The 22,921-nt window shown below is 33.7% G+C and overlaps 2 protein-coding genes across 7 annotated transcripts; both read right to left on the bottom strand.

The window, feature by feature from the left end:
* Positions 1 to 246: 246 nt before the first annotated feature.
* LOC106105627 (alpha-(1,3)-fucosyltransferase C-like) lies at positions 247 to 2,911 on the bottom strand. Its single transcript, XM_013286050.1, has 3 exons — positions 2,673 to 2,911; positions 1,133 to 2,153; positions 247 to 650 (listed from the first exon to the last, which is right to left on the bottom strand). The coding sequence occupies exons 1-3, from the start codon at positions 2,716 to 2,718 to the stop codon at positions 377 to 379; spliced, it is 1,341 nt and encodes a 446-aa protein (XP_013141504.1). The 5' UTR covers positions 2,719 to 2,911; the 3' UTR covers positions 247 to 376.
* Positions 2,912 to 4,090: 1,179 nt separating this feature from the next.
* Positions 4,091 to 21,980, bottom strand: LOC106105604 (alpha-(1,3)-fucosyltransferase C-like). Of its 6 annotated transcripts, none has more exons than XM_013286016.1 (4): positions 21,897 to 21,980; positions 10,095 to 11,169; positions 7,193 to 9,221; positions 6,406 to 6,584 (listed from the first exon to the last, which is right to left on the bottom strand). In XM_013286016.1, the coding sequence occupies exons 1-3, from the start codon at positions 21,943 to 21,945 to the stop codon at positions 8,951 to 8,953; spliced, it is 1,395 nt and encodes a 464-aa protein (XP_013141470.1). In that variant the 5' UTR covers positions 21,946 to 21,980; the 3' UTR covers positions 6,406 to 6,584; positions 7,193 to 8,950. The 6 variants fall into 6 exon arrangements, with proteins under 6 accessions (XP_013141473.1, XP_013141470.1, XP_013141472.1 ...); XM_013286018.1 differs by lacking the exon at positions 21,897 to 21,980 and adding an exon at positions 14,877 to 15,026; XM_013286021.1 differs by lacking the exon at positions 21,897 to 21,980 and adding an exon at positions 11,648 to 11,665.
* Between the last annotated feature and the right edge of the window lie 941 nt (positions 21,981 to 22,921).

The following is a 22,921-nucleotide window of genomic DNA, read 5'->3' as shown; positions in this document are numbered from 1 at the left end:
AGAAAGCTTAAAATATTAAAACTCCTTAGTTTAAATAATATCTGATCTGTTTAAATGGATAGGTCTCTAAGTATACACTTATCAACAGACGTTGATGGTAATGGATAGTTAATTATATCTCTATTATTAGTTCGAATCCGCACTACCGCGACCAACCACAAGGAAATAAGGCAAACTAAGGCAACAGGATATAACACATGCCAAAATAAGGAAACAGGAACCACAAAGTTAAATAAAAAAACGCTACCCTGAAATGCTTGTGCATTAATTTTTATTTTGGAAGAAACCATTTAATGATCCCTTATTCTTTAAGCATAAACAATAGAATTATAAAACAGGTGCTATGACAGTCTAAATTCATGGATACCTACAACATTTACGGAGATCTACATCGTATTCTATAACTAGGGTTCCACCAGATTCTAAATTCATCGTATACTGTTCTAGTCTCCATCATAGTTTTATTATTAAGTGCAGCACACACTGCGCACACGCTGTCCACAGTTAGCGGGTCTGAATACGTGTACTGAGATTTCCACCAGAAATACTGAACGTACTGCTCCGGTGAGGTCATCAACTGTACAATGGTGTCAGCCAATTCTCGAGGTCTCATCTGCAAAGCATCCAAATACGTGTTTGGAGGTAAAAACCTGCATAAAAAGAAGAAAATAAGTTACAATCGTTAATCACATCTGGTATTGGTTTTTAATTTTTTATTTCAGCAGAATATCATCGTTTCTAACTTGCAAGAAAATCACACCGTTTAAATTTGTAAATTGACTATTCACAAAAAGTAACAACGCATATGTAACGTTATATGAGTATGTTAATATATAATTTTTAAATAACATGATTATTTTTAGATTTACTGATGTTAAGAGACGTTAGATGACCTATGCATCCAACATAATAGGGTTTTAAGGATGATGTTGAAATTCCCTAGATTATTTTGTGCCTCTAGCATGTTTGATCAGCTGATCACTACTATGCCTTTGGTGATGCTACAACTGCATCCAGAAAACAATAGTAATGATCTGTATGAACCTGTTCTGACGCATCACGTGAGGACTTATTCTGCAGATGCCGCCTAAATAGATATTTCGTTTGTTAATTAATTTGAATAAATATTAACCTTGAATAATCTGCACCACCGTACACAATAGGTATCATGTTATGATTTAAAGCTATAAGAAGTTTTTCAGTCACATAATCTTCTGCGAATGAATTCTCGAAAGATAAATAAAAATAATATTTTCTTCCCAACATGTTGCGGCAGCTATTCATAAGTTCTCTAGGACATTTGTAAGGACCACAATATCCATAAATATCGACGGTTAATCCGTATCGTTGTAAATACTTTTGTAAGTGCGTGGCAACTTCGTGTCTTCCACTTCTATCGTTACTGTTGGACACAAGCCAAGAAACAGCTTTACTCTTATTTAGTACTATGGAAAAATCATTTTCCAATGACACATTTTTCGCCCATTTCATGTTCTTCTTTGGTCCGACAATTGCTCCACTGCGATTTTTAATTTGTAGATACGAGAACAAAATATCAGAATTCAATTTATATGTCGCCGTCCAGTTGAAAAACCCATCAAACATGCTGCTGCAAACTGGATAATTATCAGGCGACTCGATATTGAAATAAATGTATTTCTGATGAGGGGATCGTTTTTTCGGAAGCTTAGATTTTATCAGACTATTTATAAAAACACCGTTAAATGCAATAGCGTCAAATTTTGTAACATCGCCACCGAGGAAGTACTTATCATAAGTGACGTAGCAGTTATTTGTAGAACAGTTGTTTTTGATAAACGCTCTTTGACCCTCACCCAGCTGAATGAATGGGTCGTGCTTTTTACAATACGACCACAGCAAAATGTATTTTAGGTCTTTTGACAAACCATCCTCTGTTGTACGCACGAGATATCTTAAATCTTTATCGTTATCGAAAGCCCCTTTTACAAGGTTTTCAGTGATTGAAATGTAACTATTTCTTGATAATTGAATAAAACATATGAAAGCGATGGGACTAATCGTAATCATAAATAGGAAAACTTTGACGGCAGTCATCTTGTTTAAAGTTGTAATGAATCGAAATGGTAGCTTAATTAAAGATTGTCCATGTAATTCATTTTCTCCGCTTGAACCTGGAAATAAATCTAAGTATCAGTGCTGTCGCCTCATTTCGAACATATAAGAATGAATGAAGGTACACCGGTAGAGGTAGACGTAAAAAGAGATGGATGGATTGCGTGATAGATGACATGATCAAGAAGGAAGTGATGACTAAGATGACAGGAGATATATTTACCTAGAAAACGAAAACCTGCGTTGACCCTACGGGGGTAGGATAAGAACGGGGAGATGATGATCATGTAATTGTAATATTAAAATACTTCATACTAATATTACAAATGCGAAATCGATGGATGAATGAATGTTTGTTTAATATAAATAACAAATATCTCCAAAACGGTTTAACGGATCTTAACGAAATTTGTCACATATGTAGCATATAATCTGGAATAATACATATCATTCGTACCAAGTTTCTTTTTAATTTCACGCGGAGGAATCGCGCGCAAAAGCTAGTGTTATCTAAACTCCTATGTTCAGTCTAAAAGGTGAGTCCCAAACACTATCGTTCCCAGCTATTCTGAACTTACTTGATAGATTAAATAATTGCCTGATGTTATTTACTATTATCCTCATTTTGTTGTTTGTTTTTTCTGTTTTGTATTTTTGCAACGGCGTTGTTTCATGTGATATTTACCCTCGTACAGATATTATAGCAAGCAAGTATTAACATCAAGTTACAATAATAATCAATATCTGTGGTATTCAATAATAAATAAATATAAATTATAAAAAAATGGTCTGAGATGTCAATATGAGGTGACCAAAAATAAATCAATAAAGCTCATACAGAACCTTGTCACGCAGCTGTCATGTATTCTTCTTTTATACTTATTTCTATGACCATGAAGGTTGTACATATTTTCTGTCAGAACTAACCGATGCCAGCGCTTCTCATCGGGCTACACGTACACATCCTTTTTTCACTATACTACCAGTCTTTTAGAGACGCAAAACTTTGACTAAACTATCACATAACAGTTATGCGATTGTCGATTGTTTCGCAGCCCATTCAACTGTTTTTTATAACTAAAAATCGAATAGTGTGCGCACCTTTATATAAGCTCATAGGAATCAAATGAGACTAAACAGTTGTGCGATATTTTAGTTTCAGATGTGGGCACGTTATAAGTAGAATCAAAAAAGTATTACATCCTAACACGAGTGGTTACAACCAGAGTTTTGAAGTCCGCAATAGTGGTTTGTGCAACCGATGGAATACCACACAGAAGAAAGATGGGAAATGAAAATACGAGTATTATTTGTTTCTATTATGAGCCCGTGTAGACCACAGACTTTTTATCTTGCGGTCGGTGGTTCGGTCGGGCGTTTAATTAGTGTAAACATGTATAGAAATGCAAACATAATTCATTTGGTGTGTAATTTTAGCTTAACGTTCTGAAGTCCTTAAAGTCTGTAGTCAGGGGGGCTCCACGGAAGGCGCTAGGGGTTATCTTTTAGTTTTTCTTATTATAATATTCTCTTGTGAAACCTAAATCTATTCGATGAGCTAAAGGTATAATTTAATATAATGAAACGGCATCACTCACTACTCATAACAAATATATTATAACACTTCAATGTTTACATAAAACTCTTGGAACGCTTTCATTTAGAACAATAATTATAGTATCAGCCTAACAGTTCAATTGTTCAAATTGAAACATTGTTTTAAAACATCACATACACTGCTCGTACCTCTTATGTGAACAATAATTATACATCTATAAAGTACAATGGAGAAACATTTTACAATCAAACTTAAGAGTACATATAGCCTAATTTTAGTCCACCCTTTTCTTAAGAGGAAAGGATGAGAAGGAAAAGTGGATTTGACGGTGGAGACGCATAGGAAGGGGAAATATCCTCTTTATGTGCGTCTCCTCTTCCGTCAATTAAGGGTAGGCAACGCATCTGCAATTGCGGATGTTTATGGGCAGCGGTCGCTTTCCATTGCAGTGGATTCGGTGACCGTTTGCTCGTTTGCCACCTTATATTATTTAAAAAAGTTAAATAAGAAATTAGAAGTAGCGTCTCTGATGGAGAAATTGTGAAGGAAAAGGTTATCGTACGTAAGCAAAGATGTTCATATAAACAAGGAAGGAACCTTGAATGTGGGCTAAAAGTGGATGACCGAAGATGAATACGTAAATAAGGATATGCATAAGAAAGTAATTCAGTTGACAGCTGATAGAGATGTGTAGAAGAGTACACTCTATAGGGAAAAGGATGAGTTCATGATGAAACGAACTACTATAGATTTGCAGAAAGTTTTCATTGGAATAAACTAACTTTGGTAACATAACTTTGGTTGTCAATTGTTTAAATTTATATTTAAATAGGCGAGCAACACATCTAATGTCAACAATTGATTTATCCAATTTAACCATCATAAAAGATGTATAAAATCTCTGTAATTCCCCTCCGAGTAATTTTTTAGACTATTCTTCCAATAAACATTCTGAATACATAGAAAAACAAAGTCTTTAATATAATCTTTACATTAAAAAACCCAATATTTTTATTTTAGCACCACTATGGATTTTGGACGGCAGTGGAGAAAATTAAATCTTGTGCAAAAGTACTAAAATAAAAAACTTTATAAATACTTAAAACACAGAATACTCTTGCTTAGCAATAAATAACAATAGTTATATAATGTATAAAACATAACACATGGTTATTTCTATCTTTGGTTTACATTAACATTCGTAGAAAAATCACAAAATCTTATTTTAAAAAATATAGCACGTGGTACAACTTTAAAAAATATACTTCAACACCGATCTCTATAAACTGGGTTCCACCAAGCCCTGAAATTTTTATAAACCATTCGTTTTTCCATCATAGTTTTATTATTAAGTGCTGCACACACTGCGCACACGTTGTCCGTTCTTAACGGATCTACGTACTCGTATTGAGATTTCCATGAGAAATATTTAACGTAGTGCTCTGGTGAAATCATTAATTGCGCTATCGTATCAGCCAACTCTCTCGGTCTCATCTTCAAGATATCCAAATAGGAGTTCGGCGGCAGAAATCTGCAAAAGATGAAAATATAAAATTATCAATTACTAATTGTTTTTAGGAAGTGTTTTTTTTATGTAAGGTGGCAAACGAGCAAGAGCCACCTGAATCCACCGAAATGGAAAGCGACCGCTGCCCATTAACATGTGCAATTGCAAATCCGTTGCCTACCCTTAATTGACGGAGGAGAATATTTTCCCTTCCTATGCGTCTTCTCCACCGTAAAATCCACCTTTCCTTCCCATCCTTTCCTCTTAAGAAAAGGATGGAAAGGGATAGGTAGTAAAATTAGATTTAAAGAAACGTTTAAAAATTAAGGTAATTATTTTATTTACCTTGAATAATTCGCACCACCGTATACTATGGGTATCATGTTATGTTTTAATGCTGTTAAAAGTTTCTCAGTTACATAATCTTCTGCAAAAGAATTCTCTAAAGACAAATAAAAGTAATATTTCCGCCCTAACATAGTGGCACAACTTTCCTTATCATCATCGAGGCATTTATACGAACCACAGTATCCATATATATCTATAGTTAATCCATAATTTTGGAGATACTTTTGTATGTGTGTCACAACATCCCCCCTTTTACTCCTACTATTACAATTAGACACAAGCCAAGCAGCTGCTTTACTTTTATTTTGTACTATTGAAAAATCATTTTTAAATGACAAATTTTTCACCCATTCCATGTTCCTCTTCGGTCCAACAATTTCTCCACTTCGATTTCTTATTTGTACATATGTGAACAAAATATCAGAATTCAATTTATACGTCGCTGTCCAGTTGAAAAACCCATCAAACATATCACTGCAAACTGGATAATAGTCAGACGACTCTGTGTTGAAATAAATATATTTCTGATGCGGTGATCGTTTCTTTGGTATGTGATATTTTGATAAAGTTTTGAAATTCCGACCGTTGAAAGCAATGGCATCAAATTTTGTTACATCACCATCGAAGAAGTACTTGTCATCCGTAACATAACAGTTGATTATGGAACAATTATTTTTAATAAACGCACGTTGTCCTTCACCAAAGTTATAGAACGGTGCAAAATCTTTTGGTGTCCATAATAATATAAATTTAAGACCTTTGGGGAGACGATCCTTCTTTCTAAATACGTCCACGTATCTTAAATCTTTAGCAACATTGTCGAGCGCCTCTTGTATAGAATGTTCATTAATCGATACATAATCTTTGCTTGTTGATTGAATAAAACATATAGAGATGATAAAACTTATCGAGATTATTAAAAGGAAGACTTTGATGGTAGTTGTCTGGATCAAAATAGATGAGAAACGAAATCGTAGCGGAATAAATAAAGACATATCTGCAATGACATGTCCAAACATTTTAAATACTCAAATATTTTTACGTGCATTGGACAACCAAACCTGATGCTAGTTATATCTGTAAATAAAGAAAAATACTGGAAAAAGATATAAAATCACAATATATTAATAATCTTAAATAAATACGAAGGGATACAAAGATTAAAAATGTAATTCGGATATCTAAAATTCAATAGTTTAATCAAGTTACAATATAACGTACAAAAATAGTTTCGTATCTGAATAAACATAATTACTCTTGAAAATTATATCAAAATTACGAAGTTTCGGTGACGTTATTGCTGTGAACAGCGATAACGTGACCGAAACTACAAGTACCTTACTATATTTGTATATATGAATTAAGGAAAAGATAATTAAATATTCTAAAAATAACAAAACACCAAATTATTCGAAAACATTTTTGTTGCTGTTGTTGCTATCTTTTTCGCAGGTTTTATATAATTGCATTTTTTCCTAATTCTTTTCTTGTATTATAACGTTAATTGGAAAGAGTTAATTAAAACAATGGAAGTTTAATGCAATAAAATATGTTGTTTAATCACTTTTGTTTTTTAACCGCTTTGGAAATATTTTTGTAAAAAAACAAAATAAAACATTATGGTACCTACATGTTTATTTCTGTCTAAATAATTTAAAAACGGAATTGTAGAAAAATATACACACCTGCCGTATACTTCGTGTCACTTTATAATCCAAACAAAAACAATGGCCGTTGCGTAAATTGTGCTAACATTAGGTCTTCGAGCTCTTTAAATTCGTCGAGTTATTCCGCACATGCGCGTTTTGTCCGCCAAAAACACACCGCAACATGATATTGGAAAATGTCTTGAAATGCACATATCACAGTCTTTTTACGTAACGATAATATTTTTAACAATATTTAGAATTTAATAGTAATATTGTGAATTGATTTATGTAAGAAAAAACCTTTTCGTTAGTACTAAAAATGACCACAACGCGAGTGATGCAAAGTCGGTCGAATTGGGCGGCGGCCGCTTGCGTACTGTTTCTCAGTCAAGGCCATTATAAACATGACGTACTTAGTTCTATGGTGAACTGAGGAAGTGCAAAATAAATATGCATAAAACGCGTTACCAAGTTTTAAACGAATTTCAGTACAATCAATACACATTATGTACAACTAAAATATCTATATCCATACTAGTGTTATAAAGAGAAAAGATTTGTGCTTTTGGATTTTTGTATGTATTGAAATAACTCAAAAACTACTTTGCCGATTTCAACAATTCTTTCACCTATTATAAGCTACGTTAATGCCGAGTAACGTAAGCTTTCTTTTTTGTCACTTTTTAAATTACTCGCGGACGAAGTCGCGAGCAACGGCTATTAAAATATGAAGATAAACAAATAATACACATTAGATTTTTTCATTTCCAAACATTATGTTTCACTTTGTCTTTAATTTTTACGCCCTTTCAAGTTAACAAATTTACACACAAAATACATCAAACTTAACAAAAATGTTTACATCATTGGTACTTTTGCAACACTTCCGAATCTTGAGACGTTAGTTAAATATGTAACAGCCGAAAGCTTAAACTCCAATTACTTACAAATTTTGTAATCTATCAGTGGAATCGGCGCTTACGATACGAAGTATTTAGATCCGTTTCAATAATTGGCCGTAAGTCAAAAATAATTTATAGTACTAGCGTAAATTACAATGCATGTCTTGCGTGTTTCTATACTTTGGTGTGGTTTCACTGTCGTATCTGTTACGATATTACCTTCCCCTATCTACTATAAAAAATTTCATCAGGATTTTTCTACAAATTTTACTATAGTAAAATTTACCTTCAGAAGTTTATTCTTAACGTGAAGAGTTCTTCACATTGCGGAAATCTAATTACTGTTCTTTCTATTTTTCTGCCTACGCCATAATGGAAAGTTTTCAGATAATTGTTATCAATATACAAAGCAATCCAAATTGCGATAAACAAACAGGAAATCGTAGTGCACTTAAATAGTTCTGATTAGAATTGTATTTAGATATATTTAAAACAACAGTGGCTCAGGGGCTAAGCACTATAATCTGCAAGTCCTGGTTTCGAAGCCCGTTATATTTTTTCAGTTTTCGAATTTCATTTGTGTAATTCACCTGATTTTCTAACGGTAAAGAAAAATATCATCAAGCAACCTGCTTATCTTTGAATTTCTTTGTAGTTATAAATTCATTATGGACATAAATAACCTAGGACCTAATTTATAAACTGCAGCTACGAAATTTCATTTTGCTTCGTTCATATTTCTCTGACATTGTTTAGATCCATACGACCTATATTTTGTTTTTGCTTACGATTACAGGAACTAAAAACTTACGAGTATATAAATAAAAAAAAAATATTTCTATTTTCTTACTAAAAAATCTTAATATTACTTATTTAATAATTATAAAAAATATCACAAGTTGCATCGCTGTTTGTAATCAGGATTCCACCAAGCCCTAAACTCGTTGTAAACAGTATGTTGTTGCATTATACTTTCATTATTAAGGAGTTCGCACACTGCACACACACTGTCCGTGTCCGATGGGTCACGGTATGTATAATAAGATTTCCATCTGAAATATTTTCTATATTCTTCCGGTGAACGCATCAACCGATCTACGGTACTGGCTATATCTTCAGGCGTCATCAATCTCGCATCCAGATATGTGTCCGGAGGTAGAAACCTGTTACAATTATAAAAATTAAATTAGAGCGCACCTTAGACTAAACTATCGCACAACTGTTTAGTCGCTCTTTAATTCCTATAAACTTATTTGGAGGTGCGCTTGTGCGTATTGTTACTCGATTTATAGTTGTGCAAATAAACAGTTGAATGGGATGCGAAACAATTGACAATCGCACAACAGTTGTGCCATAGTTTAGAAGATGTGCTCAACAGTGGTAGTGCCCGCTTTAACATCTTCGCACGAATGGGCCGGCTCGCCCGGTGTAATACCACGACCACACAGAAAACAGGCGTGAAGTGGAAGCAATTCCGCGTTTCGTCTGATGAGTGTGGTGCCGGAGGCCTAACTTTAGTCCTTTTTCCTTTCCACCCTTTTCTTAAGGGGAAAGGATGGGAGGGAAAAGTGGATTTGACGGTGGAGGAGACGCATAGGAAGGGGAAATGTCCTCTTTATGTGCGTCTCCTCCTCCGTCAATTAGGGTAGGCAACGCATCTGCAATTGCGGATGTTTATGGGCAGCGGTCGCTTTCCATTTCGGTGGATTTAGGTGGCCGCTTGCTCGTTTGTCACCTCGTATGATAAAAAAAAAAATGTGCCCGCCCTGAATAATACTAATGATTTTTTAAACACTACGGAGAATAGTACAAATAAAATGACACCTCCCTTGTCAACATCGAAGACTAGTATAAATTACTAAACCAATTTTGACTCTAGGCTGTCAAAACTGAACTTACACCCGCATCCGTTGTTAAGTTGAATAGAATTCGATTTAGTAGAAGTGCTTGATGGCACTAATATGTGAGTCACCACAGCCGAAATTAAAAATTTCATGAATGGACATATTTAGTCAATAAACATGAATATCATGTACCTTGAATAATTACCGCCACCAAATACAATCGGTACAGCGTTATGATGCAAAGGTGTAAGCACCTTTTCAGTCACATAATCTTCAGCGAAGGAATTCTCAAAGGACAAATAAAAGAAATAATCTTTCTCCAACATTTCATTGCATCTTTTCTTCTCATTTCTAGGACATTGAAACGGTCCACATTTGCCATATATATCTACTGCTAAGCCATATTTTTCTAAAGCCTCTTGTAATTTCTTTCCTAATTCTTTTCTTCCATTTCGGCTGTTGCAATTTGAGACAAACCACGCGGCTGCTTTGCTCTTATTGTTTAACATCGACAAATCTTCATCAATAGTCATATTTTCTGCCCATTTCATGTCTATTCTAGGACCAACAACTTCTCCGTTACGATCCCTTATTTGTATATAAGAGAATTGGATGTCGGAATTCAATTTATACGTAGCTGTCAAATTGAAAAAACCGTCAAACACTGGATTGCACAATGGATAATTGTCAGAAGACTCCATGTTAAAATATATGTATTTCTGATGAGGCGATCTGTTTCTGGGAAGATCAGATTCTTTCGCGTTCAGTATATTTCGACCGTTAAATGCTATGACATCAAACTTTGTCAAGTCTCCGTTGAAAAAATCTCGATCATCAGTAACGAAACAGTTTACGTATGAACAATTGTTTTTGATGAAGGAAAGTTTGCCTTGTCTAAGTTGTCTAAGAGGTTCGTAGTCTTTCGGCGTCCATTCCAAAATGTACTTAATTTCATTTGATATTTTCTGCTTTCTTTTGTATACCTCAGTATATCTGTAATCAAGTCCAACATTCCTGATTGCCTCTTCTTGGAGTACGGTGATGGTTTTGTATTCATTAGTTTTGATAAAATGTGTAATGAATATGGATAATATGAAACTCATTGAGGTGATCCATAGAAAAAACTTTAAAGAAGTTGCATGGAACACTATAGAAGATAATCGGTAGCACATTGATTTACAGAAAGACGTGTCAATTATACTGTAGTCCTGGAATGCTTTGACTTGTCGGCTGTGACGGACATTGTTGTGAAAAGGTGGATCATTCCCTGAAAACAAGAAATAAATTATAAAATAAGTATTAAAGCGTAATTACATTTTGTAATTCTTAATATATAGTAACTATCAAATTTACTTAACAACTAGGTTTCGCCCGCGACTCCGTCCGCGTGGAATTAAAAAAAGAAAATTCCTTCAGACTTTGTTCCTAGAAACAAGATCCTACAAACATCCATCCATACAAACTTTCGCATTTACAATATTAGTAAGAGGAAGAAATCTTAGTATCCGTCTGTATTGTAACATCACATTAGCAATTAGTGAATTCTTTTAGTTTTTAATAAACAACATAGAAATCGATTCTTAGTTATCTATGTGGGTCTGTGGATTATGTTTTAATTGGATTTAAACTTATATTTTACAATTTTTTGGTCTCTAGGGAGCAGCTATCCCTACTCCACGCACTTAATGTGCCCGTAGCATTTTCTAATTTCTTTACTAACGGTTAGTAACAACTAATATATGTACCTTACTTTCATTCAGAAATCAAATTTAATTCGCGAGACAAAAACTATAACTAATTTAAAATACACAATGGCTTAATATATACATCTTCTTTGATCAAAACCTAAAATAATTCACCGTAACTATGGCCGTGACATAAATCTTCTAAAATCACCAAACATAGACAACAAGAAACAACTATTTTTATTTATTTAAAAAAAAACAATAAGGTTGACACGACAATGAAAAATACTTGACAATTGAGGTCGACCGCGCTGATGAATTAACAAACGGCACTAAACGTTTTCCGTAGCAAATAAACATTAAAGTTAAATTTCCACTGCAGATATTCATTTTCAGAAACATATCGTTGTCCCTCTCATCCCTTTGTGGGAATAGGGACAGCAATAGACATGTTTAAGTTGATAATGTTATGTAAACTAGCTGTCATCGCGTGAAACAGCAAACAGATAAAAAACTTGTCTTAAAAAGAAATTAACAGAAGGACAGTAATAATTACCCGGGTTCTTTGTACGATTGTTATCTAATTTCTTACTAATAATCTATACTATTATAATAAAGCGTAAACACACACATCTTTGTTGCCTAAGATGTCAGCAATCACAGCATATTTTTGAATAATTATTTTTTTTAATAAAAAGCCCTACACTTACGTCACGCTTTAGGCTATATATTTTCACGCCATTAAACTTAGGGGGTAAATACTTTGGATAAAAACCCTAATGTGGGAAAGAGACCATAAGTTGCTGCCAACATCAAGGAAGGAAGGTTGCCATGGTTTGTAATTGTCATGTCATTTTGACATTTGCAAATGATAATTTGACAAACAATAAAATAAAATTTTCATAATTTAATGCGGATGAAGTCGCAAGGGAACAGCTAGTTGTATATACGAAACATTAGAAAACCAATAAAGTTATTTTAATAACTTCATTCAATTAAAAATTCGCATAACCTTATCTGGATCAAGATTCGTGATAAAAATGATATCATTCACAAGTCTAGACTGTTGATTATTTTACAAGATTTTAGGATAACAGTTTTCGGAGAAATTAAAACTATTTTATTTGAATAGACGAATTTATGTTATGTAGAACTGAAAAGTGGTCTTATCTTCAATTAGAGAGAATTGAGTTTTTAATAAAATTGACAATTAAAAAAGTTATAGAATCAAATTGAATTATGAATGTTGACTCCACTAGAATTCCTTATAAATAATGGATAGATAGCGCAAGTGACGACATTACCCATTAATTCGATATTGTCCAGAGTGAGTAAAACTAATTTAAAAAAATCTACTAAACCAGTTTAGAAATACGTGAGATTTTGATTTTAGTGTGTTGGTAACATTTTTTCGCTACAAAAATCTCCGTCGAATTAAGGGCTAAGAATACACTGACTGAGATGACAGGAAATAAATCGATCTATAGGCCTAGAACATACTGCTCCGAATATACATAAATTATGGACGAGGAGATCATCATTAGTGCCGGAGGCCTAGTTTTAGTTTTTTTTCCTTTCCGGCCTTTTCTTAAGAGAAAAAAAAATGGGAAGGAAAAGTGGATATGACGGCGGAGACGCATAGGAAGGGAAAATATCCTCTTTACGTGAGTCTAATCCTCCGTCGATTAAAGGTAGGCAACGCATCTGCAATTGTTTAAGTCTATGGGTAGCGGTCACTTTACCACGCAGATTCAAGTAGCCGTTAGCTCGTTTGCAACCTTATAATAATAAAAAACGCGAAGTTGGCTATGTACTTTAAGACAGTTATAGTTTTACCAAAAAAAGCGTATCGACCTACTATTCATGGTCTAATTATTGATTACGGAATACTACGGGCACACCTATTTTATCCGTATCTATTAATTTATACCTATTATGTGCGTTATTGTCGGCGATTATAACATTTCGTTAAAAATAATTTTAATTCATAATTACAAACACCCTAAATTAAAAAAAAATGCGTGCTTTTGTTTTAATTGTAATCTTTTACAGCAAGCAAAATGGCTATCATACTAATCAGACTTCATACTAATGTTATAAAAGCGAAAGTTTAGATAGATGGATATTTGTTAGAATTTGAATCCTAAAGCTCTAAACGGGTTTCGATGAAATTTGCTACAGATATAGAGGATAGTATGGTATGGAACACTCTCTTTTTTTTAATTCCATGCGGACGGAGTAGCGGGCTAAAGCTAGTAATTTATTTAAATCAACCACAACAAAAACTTTCAATTGGTTAAAAAATTGTTTATCATAACTGAGATAACATTTTTAAGTCTCAGTTACAGCTTAGTCCACGCTTCATTACGCGGCTACTCAGAGTCAACGAATCAAGGAATAATCACCGCGTAGTCCATATGTACAACACATGGTAAACCAGTGACTAACTCGTGTTCCAAATATTTTAAACCAAAACAGTTCGATAAGCACACATCGTTAGAAAAAAACTCGATAGATAACCCGAGTATGTTTAGAAAAGATATAACTATTTTTACCGGATGGGTCGTACAGATTGGTCGCTTAGCTTTTCGCGCTACGTAAAACACAAAGTAAATAGCCTATGTATTCTTCCAAACTATCCTCTACATCTATGCCAAATTTCATCGAAGTCCGTTCAGCCGTTTAGGCTACAAACTCTAACAAACACACATCCATCTAAACTTTCGCATCATACTAATATTGTAAAAGCTAAACACTTTAGTTTTTTTTAATCCCAAGTGGTCGTAGTCGCGGGCGAAAGCTAGTTTAAAATATTAATAAAATTTCATTAAGTGTTTTTTTTTGTTCTTGGAAAAAAGTAGCTATTTATTTTTTTGAAATAATAGCTTTTACTTATCGAATAAAACGTGCCTGTTATTAATGACAGTTACTTCTATGTCTATTGTTCATTAGAATCTACACCATCGCTACCAACTACGACAAAATAGTATGTTTTATAGTCTATTTATATAGGTCTGTGGTCGTACTTCAATTAACGACCAAACGTTAGTCAACGCACGAAGTAGGTTTGCCGCTCGCTCGTCAATCTTGTACGAATTCTATACACCTAATACAGGTAGCCTGCGATCGTACAAATCCTTATAAAGAATGTTAACACGAGGTTAGCGTCACAGCTCTTTAATAAGGTCATGTATAAAATTACTTACAAACATTTCCGAACGTCAACAAACTTAAAACAAAACAATATTCAACATGCAACACGATACCACAATTTAAATAACATCCTCACCTTTTAAAATATCAATATTCACTTCCATTTTCACACAAAAAAATCATAAACAATACATATACAATAAACAACTTTGTCATAAGGCCATTTTTTAAATATTTTATTTGCACGATCTTCCGTGACTGGTGTAGATAATACACTGACGTGTGGTTATTTCGTATTACGTTAACAGATTGATATTATCGACCAGTATTACTGATAAAAAACATTGTGATAACACTGCGATTGTTAGATGGAAACATGACTCATGGTGTTACACATAACCATATGGTACTAATTATAAATTTTACTAATAATATAAATGCGAAAATTTAGATTGATGGATGTTTCTTAGAGTTAGCCTAAACTACTGAACGGATCTCATTGAAATTAGGCATAGATGTAGAGGATAGTCTGGAAGAACACATAGAATATTTACTTTTGTTTTTTCCACGCGAACAGAGTCGCGGGTGAAAGCTAGTAATTATATAGAATACAGCTAAATGTTTGTACTTGAATAGCCGACGAATTTATTAATCGATCTTGGGTTATTTTTTTCATTTGTTTTTCTACAATTTTTTTTTAAAACTATAGTTTATGAAAACTCATGGGGTCCACTAGAAAAAGGTTTGAGAACCTTTGATCTAGCGTAATCTACAATTTCCTAAGTGTTGAACGTTGATTATACGATAAAACGTTCGAAAGGAAAATAGCCGCACCAACGCTTGTTCAAAAATATCTTATCGTAACAGATTACACGCATAGCATAATTAAAAACATAAATGGATTTAAATGCCGACATGAGCTCAAATCAACATCACTAAATCTTTGAGTACAAAGTAACGGACTAGCAAAAGAGCCACGAAGAAAATAAATTCAGCCACTTTTATGGCATGTTGACAATCACACATGTGCATATTGAAATATTTTTATGAATGCATACTGACACAAAACATACATTCAAAAGTGGTAGAGCCCGCTTTAACATCTTCGCACGAATGGGTCGGCTCGCCCGGTGTAATACCACGACCACACAGAAGACAGGCGTAAAGTGGGAGCAATTCCGCGTTTCGTCTGATGAGTATGGTGTCGGAGGCCTATTTTTCGTCCCTTTTCCTATCCACCCTTTTCTTAAGAGGAGAGGATGGGAAGGAAAAGTGGATTTGACGGCGAATTAGACGTAGCTCATGGGGATATATCCTCTTTATGTGCGTCTCATCTGTCGATTAAGGGTAGGCAACGCATCTGCAATTGTGGATGTCTATGGACAGCGGTCGCTTCGCCATTTCGGTGGATTCAGGTGGCCGCTTGCTCGTTTGCCACCTTATAATACAAAAAAAAAACTATATTTTTTCATGCAAACCAAGTATACAATCAGGCTAGTTCATAGCACTTTTTGATACTATTGTTTTGATACTTTGTTTTTATTATTAGACAGAGAATGCGCGCGTCACAGGTCCAGTCTCTTAAAAGTTAAAGTCAAAAGATAAACCGCACGATAAAGAAGGTTGGACATTTCGTAATCACAATTAACTTATAATATTATTTTTACATGAACGCTTTGATGTTGGAAGGATGAAATAAAATACTTTCTCACAAAATATTGACATTCCCATTGTACAATTAAAGCGTACGAAAGGAACACTTTAAAATAACAGTTTGTGTTTAATTAGTGGAATTTGTCATATCTAAGTTTAATTTAATTTAAGTCCCTTTATCTTTACCACCCTTTTCTTATAACGAGAGGATCGGAAGGGGAAGTAGATTTGACGGTGGAGGAGATGCATAGGAAGGGACTATATCCTCTTTATGTGCGTCTCCTCCTCCGTCGGATAAGGGTGGCAACGCATCTGCGATCGCGGATGTCTATTGGCAGCGGTCGCTTCGCTTTTGGCGGATTGTGGTGGCCGCTTGCTCGTTTACCACCTTATGTTGTAAAAAAAAAATCTGAAATCACTTCTTTCTTACACTCACCTTATTACAACATCGATCAATTCTTTTAAACTTCTTGTAGCCTATCACATTACTTTCTTAATTATGTGGTCGTCGTCTCTTCTCATATGTTATCCCTTCTTGTCGAACCACAAATTTATCCTACTTATCTCTACCACATAGAATCTGCGCTCACCCAAATGCTTACCCAAGTAATACACATACCAATAGCTGGCACATACCATTACAGTTACTGACACGTACCAGCTACAGTAACAATTCTTAAACATTTGTACATAATGAACAAAGACTTTTTCGAAAATTTTCGTGCTAGAGTCCAAGATCTAACTCCAAGAATATGCTTTGCTTAAATTAGGAACTAACTCACCGCACGTCATTCTAATATTGCACGTATTTATTAAGGTTTATTAAGAATAATTTTTGTGACACATAGTTTAATTTACCAGTTCCGTTCATTGTGGAGCGACTAAACGCGTTTGCATAATTATTTTCGACATAATCGTATAAAGTATATAGGGCTGTCACAATCGAAAATTATTCGTTTTTTTAACATCGCGTGTTTATTTTTAAGTCACATTTTTCAATAATTTCAACAATTTACAATTTTATATAAACTTACGTTTTGAATACGGATAATTATAAAATTGCCTTTTATTAAGGTGATGATGACAACCCTGATGTAATTAATTTGAGTTTGATTAATAAATACAGCACTAATACCACACATTCGTTTATTATCTTAACTACGTTTTTTCATTTCCTTTTACTGTTAATTATCACTTGAATAACACATTAAAATTGTAGTGGTATTTTACTGAACAACCAAAAAATAATAATTTACAAGGAAATTTTGTTTGCGGTTTGGTTTAGTGTATATCAAAGTAAAAAATATATCATAACGGTACATTAGCAACTAAAAATAATTCCAGTAACGTTTTGCTGACAGTGTCGGGTGTCCAAATAATAAATCTTTTTTGGGATAATCCCGAACCGTGCTGACTCGCCGAGTGCTTTGTCGGGTAACAATGATAATCCTTACATCATCGGAGTTGATTTAACCACTTTTATAAACGTAACATATGTACCTAAATTTTAATTACAAATGTAATTCAGAATACCTACAGCGAAGGAGTTTTTTTAATTGTTTTTTGTTAGTCTACATAAATAGGCGATGTGTTTTTTTTTTTCAAGAATTGTATAGTGATTGTAGGTTTTAAAACCCTAAGGACGATTATCGCGATCGCGTTATTACTTGCTTATCTTCCTCTCCCTATACTTATGTCCTACTATGGTAAGTTCAGGGCATAGTCAAAGTAGTTATGCGACGTTCTTACGGTACAGGGAAAAATCTTAATTAAACTTTACATACATATCTGCGAAGAAATTAAAAGATAAAATAAAATGCAGTTTGTACTAGACCAGAATTGACTGTGTTTCAACTGATCTTTAAAACTTCTGTTTGATTGTAATGAATTGGCTCAAAAACTACTGGGCCGATTTCTAAAATTCTTTCACCATTAAAATCAAAAAAATTAAAAAGGAGTCGCGGGCGAAAGCTAATTTTAAATGTTGTGTTAATTTCCATTAAAACAGTAAGTATCATTAGTAAAATAAAATTCCCGACATAGTTGACAATTTCGCTACAAAATTATCAGGAAGGGCAATCAAAGAGCAATGTTGCAAACTCTAGCACCCGTTAAAAGGGTTTTAAAGTGAGAGCCACGCAAAATTTCTGACGTAACGATAATTTAGAGTCTGTGGCAGAGCTAAGCGGCTTACAAGGGTGGCTTTTCAACGAACATCAGAATATATGCACGAAATGATTCGAATGTTATACTGGAAATGAATCATAATCAACAAGAAATAAACACTAAAATAGAACAGATCAAAGTTCATTTTTTTAAATAAAGAAATAATTGTAATTCTTATGCATCTGTTATTTAATAAGAAAATGACGCAATAAAAGACCACCTGAGGCCTGTGTTCATTATTACAAAATCTTATTTCTTATTTTCAATTGCTGATTCAAATCGTCGAAGCAGAAAACACAAACAATGCCCTCTTTGTAAGCTTTACAATGGCGGCTGTATTGTACAGGACAAAAGACGCAAGACAATGCACAAATAATTAAATAAAAAATGCACAACTACAAAAAAATCATAACCTAAAAGCAAATATTATGAATAATTCTGGTAAACTTTTGACATTTAAAATCGTATAAGCCAGAAAAAACCACTTTAGTAGGAAGTAGGAAAACGAATACATAATTTGAAAAATTCCAACTGCGGAAGGAAATAAAACGCGGGAACATGTTGACCACAGATAATATTCACGAAAACGAGGAGGTAGACCGCAAAATAGATTCAACCATAATTATCCCGAAGCTTGTATTAAACAACGGAAGTTCGCCGCTTACCCGCCATCTGCATGCAGACACCCGCCATTTTGGCAAACAATAAAATAAAAGGTCTAATCATAAAAAATAACAACACCTGGTTCTTTTGTTTTTACGGTTATAACCTCAAATTTCAACTGTCACAAAGGAAAAATTACTCTTTAATATTGCTTGTTTTGTTACTGAAAACAGACTTAATTAAGAGCCACTGCTTTACTTTTTTAACTTTAAAATATGCTTAAGTGGAAGTAGTGGATATTTTATTGACTTGATTGAGTTTATAAAATTCAAGGCCCGTTAAGTTGAAATTCACAATATTCAAAAACGTTTTTTAACTATATCTACACTTCTAATGATTCTATTTCTTTTTTAAAGGTTTGAAATTGAACGCAGCTTTACTCAAAATTTTAGTAACCCAAAAGGTAAGTTTTGACATGATTAAATAAAAATATGTAAAGTTAATTTTATAACAACCAAAAAATTAATTTAAACCACAAACAACAACCGGCTATCTCAAGATTTTTTATAATAAATCATAATGTTGGTGGATAGCAGATAGAATAAATTTAAAGTCGATAGTAGAATAGCAAACGAGGAAGACATTTTACTTCGCAAATGAACCTCTTGAAGGTTGCTTTGTTTCGCAAATTCCGATTTCCAAATGGATTCTACGACTTAAAGATGAATCTGCAGCTAACGATGCACTTATATTACTGATATTTATTTAAAGAGTACGATCGAGGAACATTTATAACAATGTTCTATTTGTTATATTCAATAGGATATTTATTCCAAAACAAAATCGTTAAAACGTTCAACATTTAGAAGATATTGATATTAAAATTTAACAAATGTTTTTAAAAACAAAATGCTTAAACCAATTTGTCGCAGTATAGCGCTTAGCTTTCTGAAAACGAAGAGAGATCCCTAACTAGAGAGGCAATGCAATATATCTTTGTAAGGATAATCCCAAATTGTGCTGACTTGCGGTTGTCCTGTGGCGATATCATGTAGTCTATTGTGGTCAATCTCACAATTTATTTGGATTTAATGTTGTTGGCTTATCTAAAATAGGTTTTTTTTTAAGAAAAGCAGGGAGTAATCATAGTCAAAATGAAAAGTTTGGACTTTAAATTGTTAAAACTTTTAAAATAAACTTTGTCCAATCCATTAGAGTTGTTAAAAACTCACAACCATTCAGGCTAGATACATTTCCCACTTCTATTCATGCGAAAGGGATCTGTGTATATCAAAGAGCGAACTGTTTCTGCTCCAGTCGGTTGGGGGTTTAAAACGTTGGGAGGTTTAAAGCAAGCGCAACACAAAATTTTCCGCGTGACAATAAATTAAAGATAGCTCTCAGTCTGCGGCGGTAATCGGCTTAGAACGGGCAGGCTTTTGAACGGATCTCTAATTGACGGTACGTAAAATGCAAGGGAAATATGCGATCGGTTGCCTAAAACCAATGCGATTTTGAAATGAAATTTATTTATTCGATCTAAAAATGCTATTTTTATTTACTAATATTATAAAGAGGTAAATTTTGAATCATCATCATCATCACCAGCTCACGATACGTCCCCACCGAGGGGCTCGGAGCCTACCCTATATTTTGATTGATGTAATAAATGAGCTGGGCCGATTTTTAAAAAATCCTTTTACCGTTAGAAAGGTAATTTATCTGTGAGTAACATAGGCTATATTTTTATCACTTCTTTATTACTATTTGTAAATTTCACGCGGCGGGAGTCGCGGGTAAAAGCTAGTATATAATAAATGCAAAAGTTTAAAATTTAATTGATGTTTTTTAGTCTTTGTAGACTACTGTTGCTAAATTAATCTCGATAAAATTTGACATAGATAAGGGGATAGTCTGGAAGAACACATATGTTACTTACGAGTACCTTTGTTTTATAATTCCACGCGGTCGGATTCGCGGAGTAATTCCACACAAGTCAATACTTTAGGTACTAACATGTTACTCTAATCAACGTAGTAAATTGAGCAAATAAAGAGCCCCTATTATTGTGGTGTAGGAGATAAGATTCCCGGCCTCGGGTCTCGAGGGAGGCAATTATTTTGATCTGCACATGACGCTAGCTTCGCAAAAGAACGTAATACCCGACGTACTTAAACTGTGTGCTTCGGCATGAAGCAACTTTAATTGTATAAAAAAAATCATCTAATTACATATCAACACAACCTTCACTTTATTTCAATTTTTAAAGTAAAATAAATGCTATCGAAATGTAATTAGATACGAAAGTTAAACTTTTTAGGAGTAACTAAAAGCCAATACATTTTCTCAGTTCTGACAATTTTAAGTACACATTTTGACTCTTCAATTAAAACTGGGAATTAGAAGCATAGCGTTATACAATTAAACATGCAGAAAGTGTATATGATACTTCCCATCAAATTAATTCTTTCATAATTTCTACATAATCTGTATCTGATATTACAATTGTTCTCAAACGTTAAACATACGAACTACTCGTTCATATTAATCATATACCGTAGAAAAAGGTACTGAAAGATGTAAGGTAAAAGAGTACAGCGATCTCAAAACAAAATTAGCACATTTTCTAAAATTCTCTCTAATTTACTTTTAGTTATGTTAATTTCATGCACAATATTTAAAATAAATCAAACAATAGAATAACATCACATATGAAATAAAGATCAAACTTTACCAAAATCCTGAAACATCTGAATTCTTCTATATTTGTAATAAAAAGTCATAATCTTATAACTTGCACCACAAGCAGTTACAGGCAGTTACACACAGTTTATTCACAACTTTGTACATTCTCGCAACATGTCGCCTCGTGCGAGGATAACAACCGATTTTATTGCAAGACTTTTCAATAATTTATAACATAACATATGGCGTTTCGGCTTTCCCCGAGCCCACCGCCCACAGCGCACGGCAATGTAGTAATAGCTTGAATAGGAAAATTGTCACAAACTTTATTTGTTTAGGCTTTAGTACGGTATTCTTGTACACCTGTGTTATACCATTACACTGGTTGGCGCCTAAATGGAATGTCCATGTTTAGGAAAAATCTCTTCATTATTAAAAATATTTTCCTTTTCTTAGACGACTGTTGACGTTGTGAAGTTCCACTTGAATCTTAGTTTACTTATAGACATATTTGATTAGTAAGTAGGACGCAGTCTTAAAAATGTATTTTAAAAACCGGTAATAATTTATGGTCTTCCTAGCCTTATCCTAATCATGTGGTGGTCTGCGCAAATGATTTTAATAACCGGCCACCTGTCTCTTACTTATTCAAAAAGCAGTAACTAATAATTAAAAATACGTAAATGCTAAATAGGTTTTTTAAACAATCTTTTATTAAATTAATAGTAAACAATAAGTTTTCACAACTTATAAGTCACGTATATATTTTATCAGCGACCACTCCAGCAGCAAAAAGGAAGGCTAAGTGAATTTGATCCGAATGGAGACCAACTCCGGGCAATTCCCACTTTTCTCGATGCAATTTTACCCTCGGGGGAGTCGACAGGCTCAGTGTACAGTTTAAGCCTCCCACCTAGCACCCTGTATACGTTTTAGTATTAACCATACATATAATACTTGTAATAGAAAATACTATTATATGATTGTAGCTAAGAAAAAACTTTATAAATGTCTAGCTGTTGCTCGCAAGTTCGTCCGCGTGCAGTTAAAAAAAACTATGTTACTCACTAATAA

The sequence above is a fragment of the Papilio polytes genome, unplaced genomic scaffold (assembly GCF_000836215.1).
Source record: "Papilio polytes unplaced genomic scaffold, Ppol_1.0 DF822845.1, whole genome shotgun sequence".
NCBI lineage: Eukaryota > Metazoa > Arthropoda > Insecta > Lepidoptera > Papilionidae > Papilio > Papilio polytes.
Note: the sequence above shows the minus strand (reverse complement) of the source record. Positions and strands in the feature narration are given on the sequence as shown.